Here is a 15,560-nt window from a genome sequence, read left to right as displayed (position 1 = left end):
ACTCATTAGCCACACTGAAACCAAAATAATCTTTCAAACATGGGAGTCAGACCGCACCCCTTCTAAGAACCCTTCAAAGTTCCCCAGGGCTTTCAGAATCCAGGCCCAGCTCCATACTCTGCCTGACCGGGCCCTTCCCAGGCCGGGTACTGCTCACCCTATCATCCTACCCTCTCGCTCCCTCCTGGTCTTGTTCCATGTTCATCATACTAAGTACCCGTTTTTCTTCACCTGAAACTCTCTTGCTTTCCAGGATAGGGACACACTATCCTCTTCAGGTCTCAAGTCTTGGCTTGAACAGAAAGCTTCTTTGACCTTTAGGACAATGGCTTAAAGGCTCCTTTTATAAGAGGAACCTTAAACCCTCTGCTGAGATAAATCCTCTTAACACCCTGTCTCAGACCTGATCACACTCTTTGTTAAGTGTCTGCCCGGCTGCTTGCCCTTCTAGAGAAACCTGCGCAGGCCAGGACTGCATCCATCCTTCCTTCCTCTGTCTTAAGTGTCTAGCACTGTACCTGAGACAACAGCAGGTGCCCAAGAAACACTGCTGAACGAACTCATTCATGAAGACATGTTTGCTCTCTGTGTTTCACAGTCCTCCTTATTTAATAGTCAAGACATTCCAAGTCAGTATGTTAGCACCTGGGAAGTGAGTTTTAACTTTCATCTCATTAAGCAGCCATTGCATGTTGTTTTGAACACCTTGGTGTGTTACTGCCATGATTGTCAACAAAGCTGAGAGAGGCTTGGTCCCATTTGTATGTCTAGATTAAAGAAGGGGTCCAGGGTATATGTAGCCACCCTCCTCCAAACCTGTGCCAAATAACACATGTTACCTAAATCCAAGTAGCTTATTTAAAAAAAAAAAAAAAAAGCACTACCAAACAAATCCAGCCTTAAATGTCTTCCCAACAAAGAGTAAAAAATGACAACAAAACAAACAAACAAAAATAGCTGCAACAATATTGCTGACACATGCTATGAAATCCCAGTGTTTCCAACATCTGTCCCTCCAGCATGCCCCCGAACCCAGCTGGTTCTAATTTGAGAAATCCCCTTAGGGCAAGTCACTGAGTCCATACAAAACAAGAAAAGTCAGCTGGTCAAGAGTGTATAAAAACAACCAGGTGTAGCAGCAGCATACCAGGCTCAAAGTCTCATGCAATATTACCTTACGTATATGTAGCACTTCATACTTTTCAGTGTGCTTTTGCGTGCAGTCTCTGTTTGGTTTACACCTTCATAAGAAGGCAAGTAAGCCCTTTGTCTCCATTTGATAGTTGGGAAAGCTGAATCCCACAGTGGTCAATTTCTTTGCTCAAGGCCATAGGGCCTTGGGTCAAATCCAGGGGTCCTAACTGTCAAGAGTGGGTGTTCTCTCTTTCAGCCACACTGTGGTCATCTGGCACCATGGCTGGAAACAGCAGAGGAGAAGCCACGGAATTCAGTGCATCTCTGAATGCCCATTTCCTCTCTCCCTCCGCTCCTGCCCCTTTCCTCTAAGGTGGCCTGTAAGTAGCAAGGAGACCAGGGTAACTGGAGGAAGCCACGGTCAGGGAGGCAGAAAAGAGAGAACATTTTCTCCCCGTTTCCCTAAATGTCACTAGCTCCACATGCCCAGAAAACACAGTCAACATCAAATCTCCTGAGACTCTAAGCAGAGCCATCAGCCAGAGGAGGCAGGTTGTTCCAGACAGGATCTGGCACAGCTATTCAATTCACCTTTAAAGTGGGAAAGGGGACACCCCACACTGCATACCATGTGCTTAGAGCAGGCCCTGGCACCCCTTAGGAAGGTCAGGAAATATTTTTCTCCTCTCCCATGTGGGAAGGAAACTTCTTGAGCATCATTAAACTTGTATCACACACACACATGCACACACACACACACACACACACACAGCATTTTCTCTGCCTTGGAACCTGCAAGGACAGGTATCTTCCAAGGCATATGCAAGTAAAACCAACACTATCCTTTTCCTCCCCAAGCTTATGCCCGACCATGCTGGGAGTATGTATTTGGTTCAAAACATGCTGAAACATTGAAAAGAATGAAAGTCCTAAAAGAGTATTACATCATAAAAAAAAAAACTGAATTGATCCCTCAGCATTAAAAAAAAAAAAAGATTTTAGTAGAAGAAACCATTTCAAGGAGTTCAGCACCATGTGGTTCTGGAATAACTGGAATATACTTTCCTGGTGGCAGATGTCACCAGACAGTTTACAAGCACCGGAGGAGGGAATGCCACTGCAGGCCAGGGACATGGACCTCCAAACATGGTGCCAGCAGGGCATTCTGGGACAGCTTTCTACAGAAATGTGGTGCCAGAAGTACTCAGGTGTGTACAGAGATTTCTGTACAAAAATATTTCAGCCTAGGATTATGGTAGTATTTTGTAAACACTAAGGTATCATATAATTGCAAAAAACACTTTAGAGCATTATTTATAACAGAATGAAACAAACAACCCCTCCCCACCCCCAAGCATCTAACCACAGAGATCAGTGAAGTAAATTAAGGTATATCCATGTGAGAGAATGCAAGGAAGCCATTAATAATCACATTTTAGATGAATACTTAAAATCAAGGGAAACTGCCTATGACATTAAATAAAAAAAAGGTTACAATTTCGTTTCAACATATATGCATAGGAAACAGATGAGAAGACATGCACTAAAATAAGATACATGCTTATCTTTAGGTGGTGGGCTTGCACATCATTCTTTCTTCTAAATACTTTGATTTATTTTCCTTCTTTTTACAATGAAAACAAATTATAACTAGAATAAAATTAATAAATGTTTTTTAAAAAGAGATCATCTTCAAAAGCCACATGCTTTTCCAGTAGCATATGAGTTAATTAAAATTTTTTTTAAATTTTGATAAAATTTATCATTTTTAACCATTTTAAGTGTTTAGTTCAGTGGAATTAAATACATTTATGATATTGTGCAACCATTACCACCATCCTTCTCTAGAACTTTGTCATCCTAAACTGAAACTCTGTATCCATTAAACAATACCTTCCCATTTTTCCCTCCCTCTAAACCTTTGTAACCACTGTTCCACTCTCTCCCTATGAGTTTGACTGTTCTAGGTACCTCATATAAGTGGAAGCATACAATAGTTATCCTTTTGTGTCTGGCTTATTTCGCTTAGCATCATGTTTTCAAGGTTCATCTATTCTGTAGCACACAGTATAATTCCATTCTTTTTTAGGGATGAATAAATAGTCTATTGTAGGTATATATCACCTTGTTTTATGATATTAGCTTTCTACTGAGACTTTAATTTTTAAGCATGTCTGAACTTCAAAATGATCAGTGGCACACAGAATTGAAGGATGTATGTCAATGGAAGAATTAAAAACACCAAATAGTACAAATTAAGGAAAAATGTTATTTTACACAGGAAGTCAAACTCTCCACCTCTCTTAAATCCACTAAAATTCACAATATCGAGCCATATTTTACAACAGGAAAGAATAAGAGTGCCACACAATGTAATAACAACGAGTGGTCCCAGACTCATTGATTGGGGACCAAACCCATGTGTGCCACTTTGCACGAACAATTAAAAAGCACTCAGAACAGTGGCTGTCTCTGGGGGAGGGGCACCGAGGAACCTTCTGGGCTGATGGAAAGGCTCCATACCTTGATTGGGGTGTGGGTTATGTACAAGCAGACATTTGTCATCTGTCAAAACCCATAGACCTGTACACATAAGATCTGTACATTTCACTATTTGTAAATTCTACTCTGATTTTTAAAGAGGAAAGAGAAACAAGTTCACTGGCCCCATCCCCTGAAAGGAGGCATGTTGAGCCTAAAGAAAATTAGAGTAAACAAGAACTCTGGGAAAACAAAAGTAGTTCTGCAGTTTAGCTATTGACACTCTTTGCCATCATCTGCTTTAGGTCCTTTTTGGGTCTCTAAACTCCCCGGAACCAAATCCAAGTTCCTTTCTTCTGACTGAGGACTGCAGAAACACTTGTTTGTTTGGAGAAGTCTGGTAATCACATGGCGGACTAACTGCAGACAGTTCCAAGAACCTGCCCAAGTCTGGTACACAGCCCAACAGGTGTGAGGCCAGGTGACAAAATCCCTAAAGGTGTGCAGCTCTGTGTGGGAGTAGAAAGTAGGTACACCCTGATTGCACATTGGGCTCCAGGTGAGGCAATGTGGCACCCAAATGAGAAGGGAAGGGTAAGAACTGTAACGTCCCAAAGGAAAAACAGGGTCTCAAAGAAGGCGAGGGAACCACGTCTGAAGGTGGGGTCTGGAGCTGAAAAGAGACACTTGGGACTGGATGTGAGGAGTCCTTCGGCATTGGACTTGCCCAGAATCCCAGAGAGGTGACTGTTACCTCTTTCCTATTTATGTGGTTATTTGTTATTCTCCTCTGTGCTGTTTGTCCTTCTAAAATGTCAAGTTTAGACCACATATTGTGGGAGGCCCCAGTGTCCCAGTCACAGTGAATTTCCTGTCAAACCATTTAAAGCACTCAGACCATCAGATGATTTTTTTCTTCTGTCATCTATTTTAGATTCTCCACACTACTATGTCCCTTTATTGAAATGCATGACCCAGTGGCCAGCAGATCTCTGCGTTGTTATGGAGCAGCATTCAGGGGCACATAACTTCTTACGGGTCTAAAAAGCAGCTTTAAAAACACAACAGCCATGCCTAAGCCAAACGGAAAATTAGAAAATGACAGTCAGGAACTCAAATATTATACTTCCCTAGACTAATGTTATATTTTTAAAAAAAAACTGAGCAGGGATTCTGACAAGCTTATTGATGCGGGCCCATTACCACTTAGCGAGGACAAGAACCTAGAGTGACTAGTTCTCACAGCGTACGTAACAGGACTATGGGACCTGAAATCTGTCCGACTCACACTGGTCCTCCCTGGGTCTCTCACAAAATAAGCCACCCTGATTTCTCACATGCTAGGGAAATCATATCCATAAAGCTCATTTCTGCTCCTTCTTGGCTCATCTTAACCTACTAGTAGAAGTTTGGCTTTGCAGCCATTTAATTACAACTAAACACCCCAAGGCTCAGCATCTCTGTTCTAGTCATCTTTGCAAGTTCTTATCCAGGGATTCCCACTTTGGCTTTTACTTTTGTCCCAGCCTTGAATCAGCATCCCAGTTGCCAGCCTCAGCTCCACAGAATGATGGATGATGGATGATGAATGACAGGCAAATTGCAGAAGCTGACAGGCACAGGAAGTGTGCCGGGGGATGTGGGCTTGGAGATGCATGGCGCTGCCTCTCACCTCCTCATGCTTCAGGATAAGGAGCCACGTGCACAGCCCCTCCTCCAGCCCTGAGGTTGGGGACGGAGATGTTGACCCATGTTAATAAGAGGACTGCTGATTCATACCAACAAACAAACCCATCTTTCCAGAAGGGCAATCCTCTAACAGTGCCAATTATGTCAGAGTCATTGAAAGCCTTGCCAATTTAGTCACATCAAAATACCATTAAAAAATTTAAAAACCAGCTAGGACCTGAGAGCTCACAAACCAAAATGTTTCCCCTCAACTAGAAGGGAAGTTGGTCCATTTGTCCCTAGGACCCCGTGGAATTTCCTGAACCAGATGTATAGGCTGTTCTTTTTTTAAAGTAAGACTTTATAGAGGGGAATAAATACCCTCTTTGCCCTGACATATAATCAAGCTATTCCCCTCCACAGGATGGAGCATAAAAACACTTCTGGTCTGAGGATGCAACCAAACAGCAGAGCCAGAAAGTTGTGATGCAAAGGTCTTCTAGTTGATAGAGATAACTCCTGTCTTTGTCATTTGAAGTTCGTTTGTTCTCAGCGCTGTGAGTGCTATTTGGTTGTTGGAATAGCAGCTAAATGATTTCAAAATCATGGAAACAGCAAAAACAAAAACCAAAACCTGGGTATGTATAGTGGATATGAAGTCTGCTAATTTACCTATCTTGTAACTATCTTCATCTTTTCAGATGGGTGCTATCCACTTTGAGGATGAGACCATTTAGAGAGAAGGAAGCAGAGGCCTGCAACCTCCAGATGAGAACTACGTCGAAACAGCTTGCCATGACTACGCTCTTACTGCTCTATTGCAATTACCGAGCACCTTGCTATATGTTATCGTGAACTGCACTGTGCAATTAAACATCTTGCTCTGTGATGCTGATTGCAAAGGTGTTTCATGTATGTTTTCTTCACCAGGACCCAAGCAATTTGAGGGCAGGGGCTGTGTCAAGTGTGGCAACGCTTCCCTTGTGCGAAGGTTCCATCACTGACATTCGCTCTAGAATTTCTCGAGAACAGAATCAAAACCAGCGCAGGGGGCAGGGAGGCAAGTGTCACAGCATGCAGGCTTTTCCGCAAAGGATGCCTCCCAAAATTATTGACTCTGCATTTTTCATGAAATTCTAATGAACTTCATTTTCCCAGAGCAGATCCAAAGCAGAAAAGTAAAAAGCAAGTAGTCAACATGTATTAGCTATTTTTATTACTTATTATTTTTATTGTATTGGTTGGTGCCAAACTCTTGGTTACATATTTTGAATATTACCCTCTAGTGGATATCTGTGATTACCCAGCACAAGACTGGACATTCATGAGCCACCAAAAATGTTATGTTACATTTTGCATATTATGTTTACTCAATAAGGTAGAGAAATGTGCCATATAGATCCAGCAACAATCATTGTTGTACTAAAAAAGAAAAAAGAAAAACCAACAATTTTCATTTTGAAGGATAAGTTTTAGTTATCACATAGAGCTGATATGCAGATAACACCTCATAAAACAATTTTCTGTATTTATAATTCATCTCCACAGCAACTAACAGAGTCACAGCTCTTTTAAAAAAATACCACATAAATTTAAAAAAAAATGAAGACATCATCCAAGTCATTTTGGTATGTTGTAGCAGTTTAATGAAGTTTATTAATTTCAACACTCTCAGTAGGCCATTAAAAGAATGATTTTCCATCCATGGTCTCCTATCTCCCCTAGCCCCTCCACCCTAAATATACCCTACCCCACTGCCTCAAACAGACAAGGCAGAGTAAAATGGCATGGAGACTGAACTGTTTGCCACTGATATGAAATGAGCTTGTCATATCTACAAAGTATGACAGTAGCACAAATGATATTACACAGTACACTTTAAAAACTGCTTTTAAAGAATTGGAGGTATTACTATAAAGAGATTTAGATATTGCCTTGATGTATGATGTATTTGAATATCTTTGCAGGACATGCTTGGAAAGAGGTATCCTGACAAAGTATTACTTAGGCTGGTCATCAAACCACCTCAATAAATAAGTGAGCAAGCAAACTAACCACAGGATTATAGCGTCATGGCTCTAGGAACAAGCTGCCTTCCCAAGTGCATTGAAAGTGAGATCCTTTAGAGGTATGAACTGGGAAATATGGTAGAGAAATAATTATCAATCGGACTGAAGAGGTCACTGTGTCCTTGACTAAATATGGACTGTCAGAAAAGGGTGACCTCATTTTCTATGTATGAATGAGAACTGAAATAGGCACCAAGTTATGTCAGGCAGAAAGCCCATGGTAGTCAGAGAAAACATATTATCTACTTATTATAAAAAGATACTCACTGAAATTTTATATTGCAAAACAAGCAAATAAAACCAAAAAAGACCTCAGCATTTAAACAATAGGGGGATATCGTCGTCGGCAGCCGTCCGTCTCGAGAGACGATGGTGTAGCTTCTTAAGAGTCTATCTGCACCGCCGAGAATGGCTGTGCAGTCCGACTCGGGAGTGACACGGTATCTGTCTCCTCCCGTGTTGAATCGACATCTTGCGATGATGCTGAAGCTACAGAGCCTGGGCAGGGTAATATGGAGGGTCTGCTGTTGCCCATGCAGCAGTCCCCCCCTCTCTTCGCAGCTGAAGGGTCCAAGGGAAAGACGGAGTCGATACAGCTTGGGTTCAGGTGCGCCGCAGGAGTTGCCGGTGTTGACTACAACGTCAAACCGCCTTAGGGACTCCGGCTCCGGATTTTCTGTCAGGGTTTACTCCCTTAGCCTTTCCCCTGAAGAGGTATGCCGCAAGGCAGCGGAGGTTTTTTGGAGTCAGAGTTTTCCTTCTCTGATGTACCCTGACTGGAAGATCGAACCAGCGACACAGCTCGCAGGCCGACGCTCAATCCACTGAGCTAAACCAGTCCATTTACGTAATGGACGTAAATACTGCTTTGCAAGAGGTGCTGAAGACCGCCCTCATCCACGATGGCCTAGCGCGCGGAATTCGCGAAGCTGCCAAAGCCTTAGACAAGCGCCAGGCCCACCTTTGTGTGCTTGCATCCAACTGTAATGAGCCCATGTATGTCAAGCTGGTGGAGGCCCTTTGTGCTGAACACCAGATCAACCTAATTAAGGTTGATGACAATAAGAAACTAGGGGAATGGGTCGGCCTCTGTAAGATCGACAGAGAGGGGAAACCCCGTAAAGTGGTTGGCTGCAGTTGTGTAGTGGTTAAGGACTATGGCAAAGAGTCTCAGGCAAAGGATGTCATCGAGGAGTACTTCAAATGCAAGAAATGAACAAATAAACTTGGCTTTTGTTTCTCAAAAAAAAAAAATAGGGGGATATATAGCAAAGGAAATTACAGTATGCTCATATAATCAAATATGCTATTTAAAATCTTACTTAAGCACTTTTAAATGTTTTTGTGTTTTTTATATATATGGAAAGAGAGAGAGAGAGAGAGAGAGAGAGAGAGAGAGAGAGCATCTCAGTTATGTTGAAAAAGAAGACTGAGAGGAGATTAAAAGGTTGAAGTACAGGTATTTTCCCTTCTATTTTTAATAACTAAGCTAACTTTAAACAGTTAGCACATATTACTTTTATAATTAGAAAAAAACATTATTTTGAAATCTGTTTCTTTAGTAAAGAAGAGATTGGAAGGGAAAATGACTCCTCCTTACATTTATTTAAAAACTTAGCTTGGGGTTCACATTTCTGCCTGTAAGTACTTTGGAAAGTAAAATATACAACATGCACTTTTATTATTACTTAAGGCAATAACTGTCTCTTCCATGACTTGGTGACCTTGGATGAAGAGTCCCTTCACAATAGTGGCTAGCACCATGCATTCACCCTTTTGAATTCCTATACCTCCTAGTCTAATGGAGAACTTTTGTGTGTGTGTGGGTGGGGGTGGGGGGGTGGCGGGGGCGCTGTTTCTCTAGTAGACAGGAAGAACATTTATTAGGTTACTTTTCCTGGGCTTCCTTTCATTCCCCCATTTTGTGATATTAATAACCCGAGACCCTCTTTCTTCTACTATGGAAGCCTAACAGTAGACTTCCTAAGTTAGAAAGGGGAGCTAGGAAAACATTTTAACATTCATCTTACTGTTGTAATTGTAACCACCCATATGCAAAAAATATTCATTTACAGGCAAACAACTAGGGTCACTGAATTGCCATATTGGACCCAACCAATTCAGGGAGTCATATGGGACAACCTGAAATATCTAAAGATATAATCTGAGTGTGAAAGCATGGATTACCCGGCACTAGACAGAACACGGTGCTTCTCAAGTGAGAAAAATTTCAACTTTCTTTTACATTTCAAAGTCATAGCAAAGTTATCCTTAATGTTTGAAGTGTCATCTTATACCTTGAACAAGTTCACTGCTTTATTCTACCTCATTTGGTGAACTTGGCTTTTAGAGTATTCAGGGACTTTGTACCAAGTTTAGTTTTAAGCAGAAATAACAGTCCTTTGAACATGGTAAAACCAAATGCACATTTGCAAATTCTTTTGAAGAAATATATTGTACAAAATGTATCTTAGCATCCTCCTTCTTTCCTTAGCAGTCTGTATTGCTCTAAGTGATTTCTAAACAATTTTATTGTGAAGTATCCATTGTTTCTTATCTCTTGTCCTCCTCTTTACCAAAGGCTATGCCAACCTTGTCAAAATAAAATACAACGTTGATGTAATTAATTACCTGGATGATTTGGCTGTTTTTACATGAACTTCTTGGTCACGATTTGTCTTTCCTGGGAGCCCTTGTTATGACTGCCCTACACATGTTGAGTCTTTAAAGTCAAAATATGATAGCTAAGATTAAATTTAAACTTAGGCTAGGAATCTGAAAAGCTCAAAGGATACATTTCTAAGAACTCCTGGGTAGATCTCAGTGAGTGAGCATGAATGGAGGAGGCAGAGAGTAGAACAACTAAGGCCCAGCCAGATACGGGCGTGAACCCTGGCTTTGCCCCTTACTGCCTGAGTGATCTTGGACAAGTCACTTAACATGCCTAGGCCATTCATGTATGGAGATGTTATAAGCACATATGAAGTGCTCAAAGAATGGAAGTAATTAATACTTTGGATTATCAATTGGTAAAGAGACACAAAAATAACAGTTCTAGATACACTGCAATGACCATAAAGTATTCTACATACCTACAGTGTTCTTTATATGCTATTTTAGGTTTTATAATAATGGATATTCTCATTCTTTTTTATGACACTTATGTTTAATATTACAAAGCAGGCCATTCTATTCCACATAGCTTCTTTTTTATTTTCGGAGTAGAATTCAACCCTTCTGCCCCTCTTAAATGACTGCTATCATCAAAGCTGAAAAATGTGATACTAGCTTTTGCTGGTCTTGTTAGAATAAATACTCCATAATATTTGGGTTCCTCCCTGACGGAGGTATGAAATTACAGAGAAATCTACATACAACAGATAATGTTCATGAACAAAATCAGGAGGCTCTGGGTGGATTGTTACAGGTTTCCTCATAGCCCCTCCCCCACATGCATTAATAGCTCAGATAATTTTGTCTAATTCCTATACATAATCACATATGTGCTGCTTATTCATATTTCAGTGGTATCTTTTATTTAACTGAATTATTTCCATTTTAAAAGTTCTGAATGCATTTTCTACAGAACCCACAAACTGAGATGTTCATAAACATAAAAATAATTTTAAAATCATTCTACTATCCTTTCATTCTGTACAAGTCAGAGACTTAAAATCTAATGAGATGCTTTATTTTTTAATTTTGCATTTCTTGATTCTCTCAGAAGCATGAGAACCAGGGGCTGTTCTGACCTTTACACTCCCATGTCATGTTCCTACTTTAGGATTAGCCAATTGCTGAAATATGAAATCATTGTTCATTCAGGGCCAAGGTGTCACACGCATGCTCACTCTGAAAGAATAATAGAGATCTGTGTGTGTCCCTCTGTCTAGAACCTGATAAAAATTCATGTCAAGAGCGGCATATTTTCAAAAGCCTAACATAGATCTACTTTTGCAAATAGGTTCATTTCTCTCCATCTTTATTGTGCTTTGAAGCAGTTGGGGTAAAATACTATTATACGCATTACCACATATGACCAGGGTATGCCATGGTTCACAAGTTCCATTCTTCTCGCCCTGTACATTTTGCAAAAACAATTATCATCTGATAATAGAAGACAAAGCAAGGTTTTGGGAACCTAACAATTTCTTCTCCCCACCTCTCCCAGATCCCAACTCTGATAAAATATCTCCACCTCCAGACAGCCTTTAAACTCAAAATAAGCTGGCATTTAAGGGATAAGGACCTCAAACAACAGTTGCTTCTGTGCAAAAAGATAACTGTTCTAGTACTTTGCTTACGTCAGCTATGATAATGAGGTCAGCAATGTTGTAAAGATGAATTTGAATTAGTAGACCCACTAGGATAAATCATCTGTATAGCTGTCCCTTATGCCTAGCCACCTTTTTGTAACCTCAGAAAATCCTTTCCCTTACACTAAAATCAAATTCTTAGTAACATCAGCCTTGTATTAAATCAAGACAAATGTGTAACAATACTATGATATGCTTCAGGTCATTTAATTATGACAAAGAATGCTCTTGTTTCCTCCTGTTAATCCCTACATAATCCACCCCCCCCCCCCCCCCCACACACACACAAACACACAGTACAGTTCAGGGAGAAGTGATCAGGTGAGCAGCCTGGGCTGACAACCTTTGGAGCAGCTCCAAGAAGATAAGTCTTAACATAGTAAAAGGTTCAGGTTGAACATACAACACTTGACTCACTTAAATGTGCAACGTAGTGAATTCAGGTCAAAAACCTTTCCACAGATTATAGGAAATACCCAAAGTCACCAGTTAATTATGAAAGAAGGTAAGGTCGGCAGGAAGAAGGTAGAGCAGCAGAGAAGCCCTTGGGATAAGCACTGGAAAGTCACAGTGGTAACAGAAAAGATATAATAGTTAAAGGAAATTAGTTGGCTTCTAGACAAAGGTCTCTAAAGACTGTACTACATTGTGGACACTTATCTGCAATAAAATATGAAGTAAAAGTAGCTTACAATGTAGTTTACAATGTCACTAAGTATCAGGGATCTTACTTCTAGAGTTGCAATCAATCAGAAGTTCTGAGCAAAGAGAGACAAATCCAAGCAGATATTCAGCAAAAGGAGGTGCCAGACCAACCCCCTTCTGAAAACCGGTTTATTTTTTTTTTTCAACTAAAAGCGCATCAAAATAGGAACATTAAAAAAAGAGAGAGAGAGAGAGAGAGAGATCCTTTGAAGTCTCTCGACGTAAAGAATAAGAACATAAATAAGGTGCTACAACACCAGGAGTGTTGCTCATTACACGCGCTGGCCAGTTCCAACAACTGTGCATCAAGGTGGCACGCTACTGCCCGCCCCTCTCCCTGGTCTTAAAATGCAACTGTTTCAGCTGGGGGCCCTGAGAAAAAACGGTCCCCACAGGCTAAGTGCAGAGCACCCCTGTCCCGATGCTGGGGAGTCTGCAACGCCAGTTTTGCAATGACGCCACATGGAGACCAACGGGGAAAAACATAAGAAACAAGGACCAGAAGGCAACAAACAAAAATGTACTCCCCGTTTTAGAGGTCCAGGAGAAAACAACCCCAAAACGCCAAACTAGAGATAGATGGTCAATGGTCACGTATCAGTACACACTGGAGACACCTAATCCATACCTGGGCTGAAAATAAATTAGAAGTACCAGGGAAATCAACTGGGACACATTCGAATACAAAATCTCCCCATCATCATCATCACCATCATCATCAATGCCTGAAAAATAAAAAAACCAGCACCTGAACTATCAGGAACTACACTTTAAGACCTGAGGTTTACATAATCACAAATTACATAATATTCCTGCTGTGCACTAAAAAACCTTCTATAGGTGAAGCGCCAAACCCTCTGATGTTTTAACATTTTCCAGAGAGAGAGAGCTGGAAAACTCTGCTGAATAATTGGCGAGGGAGGGAGAAAATAGAATGCTGGAAAAGTCACCCTTGACAGGCTGCAGGATTAAAAGGAACTCGGAGCAGGTGACTCCCTTCTGCCCCCATCCCACCGCGCTGGGGCATCTAAGGCCGAGGCAGAGTGAGCACTGCGCGGGACACGGCGGGGCTTACCTGCTCCCCGAAGTCGATGGCTATGTTGGTGATGCCCAGGGGCACCAGGAACCGGATCAGGGGCCAGTAGTGCGTGAGCGCCGGGAATTTCACCATAGTCCCCACCGTGGGCTGACCCCACACACATCTGCCGCTGCGAGGGGACTCTGCCAGGAGGCACAGGGCGAGCGGGCCGAGCGGGTGGAGACGCGGGTGGACGCAGGCCGGCTTCGGCGGGGCCTCGGGGCGGCGGCGGCGCTCTCTCCAAGCGCGGCGGCTCTAGCAGGAGATCCGCAAGCTCAAGTCCATCCCTGCTGCCCTCCCACACAACAAAGATCTGCCGGGAAAAAAAAGAGGAGGGACGGTGGCGGCGGCGGCGGTGGCAGCGGCAGAAGGTTCTGCTGACAGCGGCTCCATTATAAGCGCTCTGGAGCCCGGAAATAAATAAATAACCGCGCGCACGAGGCGCCACCGCCGCCACCACCGCCGCCACTGCGCGGAGGAAATCGGGGCGGGCGGGGAGGCGCTGACACCGCCGGCAGCCCCAGGGCGGGAGGGCGGTGGGCAGGGGAGGAGGCCGGGCAGCAGGGGGGGAGGGGGGGACCTCCCTCCTTCCCTCTGCCGTAGCCTGTGCTCGGCGCGGCCGCAGGGGGCGCTGTGCACGCACAGGCCGCGGGGCCACCGCCTCCCGGGCTGCCAGCCAGCGTCTCCGCCTCCGCGGCCCCCGGGGCGCTCGGGGTGGGACTCGTCGCGGTGTCCAGCTGGTCCAGGATCGGTGGCGAGCGGCCCAGAGCCTTAGGGCGCTGTGCGGGGGGAGCCTGGGCAGCCGGGGCAGCGGGCGAGATCCGGAGGTCCTGAGGGTGGCTGGGTTCAGCAGCCCGGCCCGGGGCTGGGGACCGCGCGCTGTCCCGAGAGGGGCTGGAGAGTGTGAAAGACTGGCAGCGGAGTCAGGCGACGGGAGTGCGGCCGTGAGGAACGGATTTGGGCGGCAAGGAAGTACCGGGGAAGCTGCTCTGGGCCGGGGCTGAGGTCTGATTAGGGCCCACCGGGGCAACTAGGTACCGGGAAGGGATGGAGGTGCCGCTCTTGGCGGGCACAAGAGACTGAGAAAAGGTCGCCACGAAGGAGCATCTCCAGAGGCGACTGAACCCACGTCCCGTAGCAAAATGCGCAGTGGGCCGCAGGGACCGGTCCCTGCAGGCGCTCAGACCTGCCTCCAGCACAGTTTGCTAGCAGTGAGCCGAGGTTCTTCCCAATGCAGCTCTATTGTAAAAGACGAAACGAACAAAAGAAAAAACAAAACAACAGAGAACAACCCGAAAATCTGTTCCTTTTAAATAAACAAGGGGAAAGAAAAACCTGTTTTGTGGCCCAGTGATTTCAGAGTAAATAAGAGCTGTGCTGAGTGTTTTACCTAAAACTGTGACAGCAACGCCAGCATCCATCTCTGCACCCAGCGCACTGTGACCTGCGGGTTAAGGCCCTGGTGAAGAAGGCCGGTAGTATATGGATAATCTCTGTACTTCCCGCTCAATTTTTCCTTGAACCAAAAACTGCAAAAAATTGAGTTTTTAAAAGGAGAGGGTGGGGGCGTGCGGAAGGGCCTCGTGCATAGCCTGGTTCCTGTGCAGTTGTCACCAACGTCCAGGCACTTAGAAGGACCTGTGGCTGCTTTAATACCCTCTTGAAATTCGTAATTTTGAAGAAGGAGCAGGGCAAATTATGGAGCCCATCCTGCTTCTATTGTTTCGTATCCCCCCATACAAGCATCTTTCAAAGTTTAATTATCATTAGCATAATTAATTTAAATAATTTATTATTAAAACAAAGTAATTTTACACCTATGAATGAGCTTGTTAGCTCGCATTTAGCTTTGAGACCTCAACATCCTGGTTTCAGATATTTCACAGTTATTTGAAAGTGTATTACATATTTTCCATATTTTATGCCCTTTAAGAGACCTTTTTAAATTCCACAAAGTGCAAACAAGACCTTGAGAAACAGGAAACTAATTTACCTTGTGGCTCTGATGTAACCTCAAATTACATCCTTGGTAATTAAAATGAAATTTTGGTAATTATTTATTGTGTTAAATCTGTCAAATAATATTATTTAAAAGACCTCCCAGCAAAT

The 15,560-nt window shown here is 43.2% G+C and overlaps 1 protein-coding gene and 1 pseudogene across 2 annotated transcripts in view; one reads left to right on the top strand and one right to left on the bottom strand.

Annotated features, from left to right (window-relative positions):
* The window catches only part of ANKH (ANKH inorganic pyrophosphate transport regulator), a 119,083-nt gene extending 105,151 nt beyond the window's left edge, over positions 1-13,932 (bottom strand). For both annotated transcript variants that reach the window (XM_090276215.1, XM_090276216.1), the window contains exon 1: positions 13,449-13,932. In XM_090276215.1, the coding sequence (XP_090132341.1) occupies positions 13,449-13,544 (96 nt within the window). In that variant the 5' untranslated portion in view covers positions 13,545-13,932. The remainder of the gene's footprint in view (positions 1-13,448) is intronic.
* Positions 8,203-8,590, top strand: LOC150008287 (small ribosomal subunit protein eS12 pseudogene; annotated as a pseudogene).
* Positions 13,933-15,560: the final 1,628 nt, after the last annotated feature.

Source organism: Furipterus horrens, unplaced genomic scaffold, assembly GCF_987537825.1.
Source record: "Furipterus horrens unplaced genomic scaffold, mFurHor1.1.pri manual_scaffold_5, whole genome shotgun sequence".
NCBI classification, from domain to species: Eukaryota; Metazoa; Chordata; class Mammalia; order Chiroptera; family Furipteridae; genus Furipterus; species Furipterus horrens.
Note: the sequence above shows the minus strand (reverse complement) of the source record. Positions and strands in the feature narration are given on the sequence as shown.